Source organism: Pterocles gutturalis, unplaced genomic scaffold (assembly GCF_000699245.1).
Source record: "Pterocles gutturalis isolate BGI_N339 unplaced genomic scaffold, ASM69924v1 scaffold11427, whole genome shotgun sequence".
NCBI lineage: Eukaryota > Metazoa > Chordata > Aves > Pterocliformes > Pteroclidae > Pterocles > Pterocles gutturalis.
Genome location: NW_010110303.1, coordinates 125,815 through 131,814, shown reverse-complemented (window position 1 = coordinate 131,814; position 6,000 = coordinate 125,815). Strand labels below are relative to the sequence as shown.

The following is a 6,000-nucleotide window of genomic DNA, read 5'->3' as shown; positions in this document are numbered from 1 at the left end:
TGCATTCTTGGCATTTTTTAGGAGTTTCAGTTTTTCTGCTTTAATATGACTGTAAATCATGTTGAAACTTTCAGCAAAAAAGGATATAACATAGATGTGTAACTTCTAGTTTCCTTTCAAACATGAATTCTAAACTAGACATGAAGGTTATTTGAATAATATTTGAACAGTCATAAGTCTTAATACCTCTCTCTCTTGTTTCAGGGTTTCTTTGTTATTGCTGCCATGGGAAGATACTTGATGATGCTGTTGCTGCTAATGCTGCTCGCGCAGCATTTTGGAAACTGTGAAGGAAATCAAAGGCCACATCATGCTCCACCAATGCAGTTTACACAAGTACTGTATAATGCCACTGTGTATGAGAATTCTGCAGCCAAGACTTATGTTGGGCATCCGGTGAAAATGGGCATTTACGTTACAAATCCATTATGGGACCTAAGATACAAAATTATTTCTGGTGACAGTGAGAACTTGTTCAAAGCTGAAGAATATGTTCTTGGAAACTTTTGCTTCTTGAGAATACGGACCAAGGGAGGCAACACAGCTATCCTTAACAGAGAGGTAAAAGACCATTATATGCTGACTGTTAAAGCAGTTGAAAAAAATACAAACGCTGAAACACGCACGAAGGTCAGGATACAGGTACTGGATACAAATGACTTGCGGCCTTTGTTTTCTCCAACATCTTACAGTGTTTCTTTGCCTGAAAACACGGCAATAAGGACCAGCATTGCAAGAGTCAGTGCAACAGATGCAGATATAGGAACAAATGGAGAGTTCTACTATAGCTTTAAAGAACGAACAGATGTGTTTGCTATACATCCAACTAGTGGAGTGGTAGTTCTAACTGGCAGACTTGACTACTCGGACACTAAACATTATGAGATGGAAATTCTTGCGGTGGACCGTGGACTGAAGCTGTATGGTAGCAGTGGCATAAGCAGTATGGCAAAACTAACTGTTCACGTAGAGCAAGCAAATGAGTATGCGCCTGTTATTACAGCTGCTACATTGACTCCATCAGAATCAGACAGAGATCCAGCTTATGCAATCGTAACTGTAGAGGACAACGATCAGGGTTCAAATGGGGAAATAGCATCATTAAATATTGTTGCAGGTGATCCACTTCAGCAGTTCAAAACAGTGAGGTCTGTTCCAGGAGGTAAAGAATACAGAATAAAAGCCATTGGTCACATTGATTGGGATAGCCACCCTTTTGGATACAACCTTACCCTTCAAGCTAAAGATAAAGGAAATCCCCCGCAGTTTTCTTCTGTAAAAGTTGTTCATGTGGCATCACCTCAATTTAAGTCTGGTCCTGTCAGATTTGAAAAAGAGATATATAGAGCTGAAATAAGTGAATTTGCTCCTCCAAACACACCTGTGATAATGGTGAAAGCTCTGCCTAGTTACCCGCATTTAAAATATATATTTAAAAATACACCAGGCAAAATAAAATTCAATTTAAACACTCACACTGGTCTTATTACGACTTTAGAACCCATAAAAGCACAATATGCATCCCATTTTGAACTTGAAGTTGTGACAAGTGACAGAAGAGCTTCTGCGAAAGTATTAATTAAAGTACTAGGCATGAACAGCAATCCTCCTGAATTTACTCAGACATCCTATAAAGCCTCCTTCGATGAGAACGTGCCAATAGGTACAAGTGTCATGAGAGTAAGTGCAAGAGACCCTGATGAAGGGGAGAATGGTTATGTGACTTATAGCATTGCAAACCTAAATCCTTTGCCATTTGTGATTAATCATTTCAGTGGGATTATTAGTACCTCGGAAGATTTGGATTATGAATTGATGCCAAGGGTTTACAATTTGAGGATTCGAGCTTCTGATTGGGGTGTACCATATCGTAGAGAAGTTGAAGTTCCTGTTACTATTACTTTAAATAACCTGAATGACAATATACCTCTGTTTGAGAAAATAAATTGTGAGGGAACAATCCCCAGGGATCTTGGTGTTGGAGAACAAATAACAACTGTGTCTGCTATTGATGCTGATGAGCTCCAGTTGGTAAGATACCAAATTGAATCTGGAAATGAACTGGATTTATTTAGCCTAAATCCAAATTCTGGAGTACTTTCACTCAAACAGTCACTAATAGATGACCTAGGTGCTAAAATGGCTTTTCACAGTTTGAAAATTACAGCTACAGATGGAGAAAACTTTGCAAAACCGTTGTATATCAACATATCCGTAGCTACTAGTCGCAAACCGGTCAACTTGCAATGTGAAGAAACTGGTGTTGCCAAAATGCTCGCAGAAAAACTCTTGCAAGCGAATAAGTTGCACAGTCGTGGAGAAGTTGAGGATGTTTTCTTTGACACTCACACTGTGAATCTACATGCACCTCAATTTAGAAGTACTCTCCCAAGTAGCATTGAGATAAGAGAAGACCAACCTGTGGGCTCCAGCATAATACGTATGGATGCTACTGATTTTGATACTGGCTTCAATGGAAAGCTAGTGTATGTTATTTCTGGAGGTAATGAAGACAGTAGTTTCATTGTTGATATGGAAAAAGGAGTTCTGAAAGTTTTATCTCCCATTGACCGAGAAGTAAAAGATAAATATACTCTAAATATTACTGTCTATGATCTTGGAATACCACAGAAGTCTGCCTGGCACCTTTTAGATATAAAAATTTTGGATGCTAATGATAACCCACCAGAGTTCTTGCAAGACAGCTACTTTGTTGAAGTGAGTGAAAACAAAGAGTTAAACAGTGAAATAATTCAAATTGAAGCTACTGATAAAGATTTGGGAGCTAATGGAGAAGTGAAATACTCTCTTCTTACAGATACAGACAAGTTTACTATTAATGCCATGACAGGAGTTGTGAAAGTTGTAGGGGTTCTGGATCGTGAAGAACAGCACGTCTATTTCTTGAAAATAGAGGCTAGGGACCAACCTACTGAAGAACCTCAATTATTTTCAACAGTTATTTTGAAAGTGTCTGTAGAAGATGTTAATGACAATCCTCCTAAGTTTATTCCTTCAAATTATCGTGTGAAAATTCGAGAAGATCTTCCGGAGGGAACTGTTGTTATGTGGCTGGAAACCTATGATCCTGATTTAGGCCAGTCAAGCCAAATACGATACAGTCTTTTGGACAGTGGAGATGGCACTTTTGATGTTGACAAACTAAGTGGAGCAATACGTATTGTACAAAGACTGGATTATGAAAAGAAACAGTTTTATAACTTGACTGTGCGGGCCAAGGACAAAGGAAAACCCATTTCATTGTCCTCTACATGCTACGTTGAGGTTGAGGTGGTTGATGTGAATGAAAACTTGCACCCTCCACGGTTCCCTGTATTTGCAGATAAAGGCTTTATAAAAGAAGATGCCCCTGTTGGCTCCTCAGTAATGACAGTATCTGCTTATGATGAAGACGCAGGACGAGATGGGGAGATTAGATATTCTATCAGAGATGGATCTGGTATAGGAGTTTTTCGAATAGATGAAGAGAAAGGTAAGGTGCCTTTCTGTTATTTTTATATTCTAAATAGAGTCATATGCCAGCAAAGAGATGAGAGAAGCAACAGTGTCATAGTTGACATATATGTTCTTGTTAGGAGAAAAATGTGTCACCAATAATGTGTATAGTTCTGTCCACCACTTTAGTGAAATTACATGTGTACATTTGATAAGTAATTTTCCTCTATTCTCATTTCTGTCCAGGCTACCTAAAGTCATTCTTAGATCTTAAAATCTATGCCACCTGGCAAAAATAAGAGTACTATTGATATAAAATGAAGGTCTGCCTCATGTGAACACTGATGTCTTGTGGACAGCAGGACTGTGAAGTTAAGGCCACAGACTGATTTCTGCGGGGATTTTCATGGTTTTTAATCTTAAGAGACATCTCTTTTGGTTCATTTACTGGAGCATGGGTGTGATACTGCCATACATGCTGGTTTTGGTAGTTACTTTTCAGAGTTGTTATAGGTGCCCATCCGTAAGTTAGTAAGCAGTGCCTTAATGGAAAAGCTTCTGTCAAAACAAAGTATAGATGCTGCCTTTTAAAAAGCTCATATAAATGAAATAGACTGAACTGTTGACTTATTTCATTAATAATGCATAAATTGACAAGCAGCCGTGAGAATTTTTCCAGTGTCATATACTCAGAAGAAACTTAATTATGGCATCAGTAACATTCTAGTACTGTCTTCTAGCATTTTGGTTGGACATTTGTGTAGCTTCATTCATTCATTCATTCATTTATGTCTCCCATGAAAACAGAGCATTGATATTGTGCTACTATCTAAGCACCTTAAAATAAATTGAGGAGGAATCTTGTCCAAAATTTGTCTACAGGTTTCATGTAGGTAAATTATCATGTATGTGATTGATGTCTTGAAGAAAAAAAATGTAACTGAGAATAAAAAAATAGCAATCATATCTGATTCATCGAGTAGCCATTCTGTGTGTTCTGCATGCTTCCCACAGTTGTGAATGTGGGTAATACAGACTCACAAAGTTACTTTACTCTTCAGGGTTTAGGGGAACAAACTGTTACTGGCAATATTTCTTCTTTGGAAAGCGAGTTATTAAATTATGTGGTTTGTGGCTAAGGAACCAACTCTAGCTTGAAATGTAGCATTGCTTCTCTTAGCTTCGCTTTTAACAAAGCACATAGTGGAACACATTTTCTAGAAATGGAGAACTGAATGCTGTCCAAGACTTAGTATTTTCACTTTTAGGTTTTTGATATTTCTGCAAACTATGTATCATTATGCCTTTCTTTCGGCAACTTGTACTTTCAAGTTGTCTGTTCATTATAGTATCTCAGAAAAGCATCTAGTTGTCCTACAGAATGAACTTGAGTTTGCCAATTTGTTGTCCAGGTGATAGATAACAGCAGTGAGAATGAAAGAGTGAAGAAGTATTTTTATTTTGACACCAGTATGTACATGTGTATCTATTTATGTGTATGTGGAGAGGTACGTGTATTTTTGTGGCACTACTACTGTGGCAGAATTACTTGTCTGCATGTGTTACCTCTTTACTCTTTTGGCACGAGGCTAGCTTGCTTTACTGAAGAATTGGTTTGAGTTTAAGTAAGTTAATTGTTATCTGTCAGGTTTGCAAAGTTGGCAGAACTTGGGGCAAAACCAGCTTCTGTTTAATAATCTTGTCCAGGACAGTGGCTCTGTATTTTCAAGGCAGGGGAGAGGCATTGTTTCTATTCATATCTGGTATCTGGTGTTTGCAGTTCTTCAGGTGTGAAAGTAGAGGGATTCGGTGGGTGGTCAAGAGAGGTTACTATTTTTTAATCTTAGTGAACAAATTCCACTTAAGACGCTGGCGTGGGGAAGAACATGTTTGTGTTTGGTAGATGTGTTTTTTCCATCACAGGCACATGAAAAGGAACTGAGGAAAGAACATGGACTATCTACAAGCTTGACAGTATAGCTTAAATCTTGTCTATTTTGTTGTTGTTGCTAAGATATCATCAGATTTGTTACAGGAGGCACTCTTTATACTGCAGCATCTGAGTATTTGTCATGTTTTTTGAAGTGGACTGGCCTTGATACAGGCAGCAGACTGATAATTAGCCAAGAAAGCACATTAAAGAATTTGTGAAAGAAGAAATCTGTCAAGAAACTCGGTAACATTTTTAGCTTGCTAAAGGGCTCTTTTGACTTTACCCCTGAGCTACATGTCTCTGTGCTGTCTTTGAAAGCATCATACTACACTTCCAGTTCAGAGACAGATAAACTGGATTTAGGAAGTTATTTGGAGTCAACAGTTAACTAAGTGGCTAAGAAGAATCTTTTGTGACTTTCCTCTTAGGAATCAAGGGCAACAATCTCATTTGCAGAAAGACTATATGATTGATGATGATGATGATAGAAGAATCAAGTAGTTAGTTCCATGCATGAAATTTTTGCGGGCTTTCAGGTTATCTTTTCCATGTTAATGTTTTGGTTTTTTTAATTTTACATTTCAAAAGGTAGGAAATTGTATTAGTGTTTG

The 6,000-nt window shown here is 37.8% G+C and overlaps 1 protein-coding gene across 3 annotated transcripts in view; it reads left to right on the top strand.

Annotated features, from left to right (window-relative positions):
• The first annotated feature begins 225 nt into the window (after positions 1-225).
• Positions 226-6,000, top strand: part of FAT1 (FAT atypical cadherin 1) — a 100,563-nt gene continuing 94,788 nt past the window's right edge. For all 3 annotated transcript variants that reach the window (XM_010073306.1, XM_010073305.1, XM_010073304.1), the window contains exon 1: positions 226-3,493. In XM_010073306.1, coding sequence (XP_010071608.1) covers positions 226-3,493 — 3,268 coding nt within the window. The remainder of the gene's footprint in view (positions 3,494-6,000) is intronic.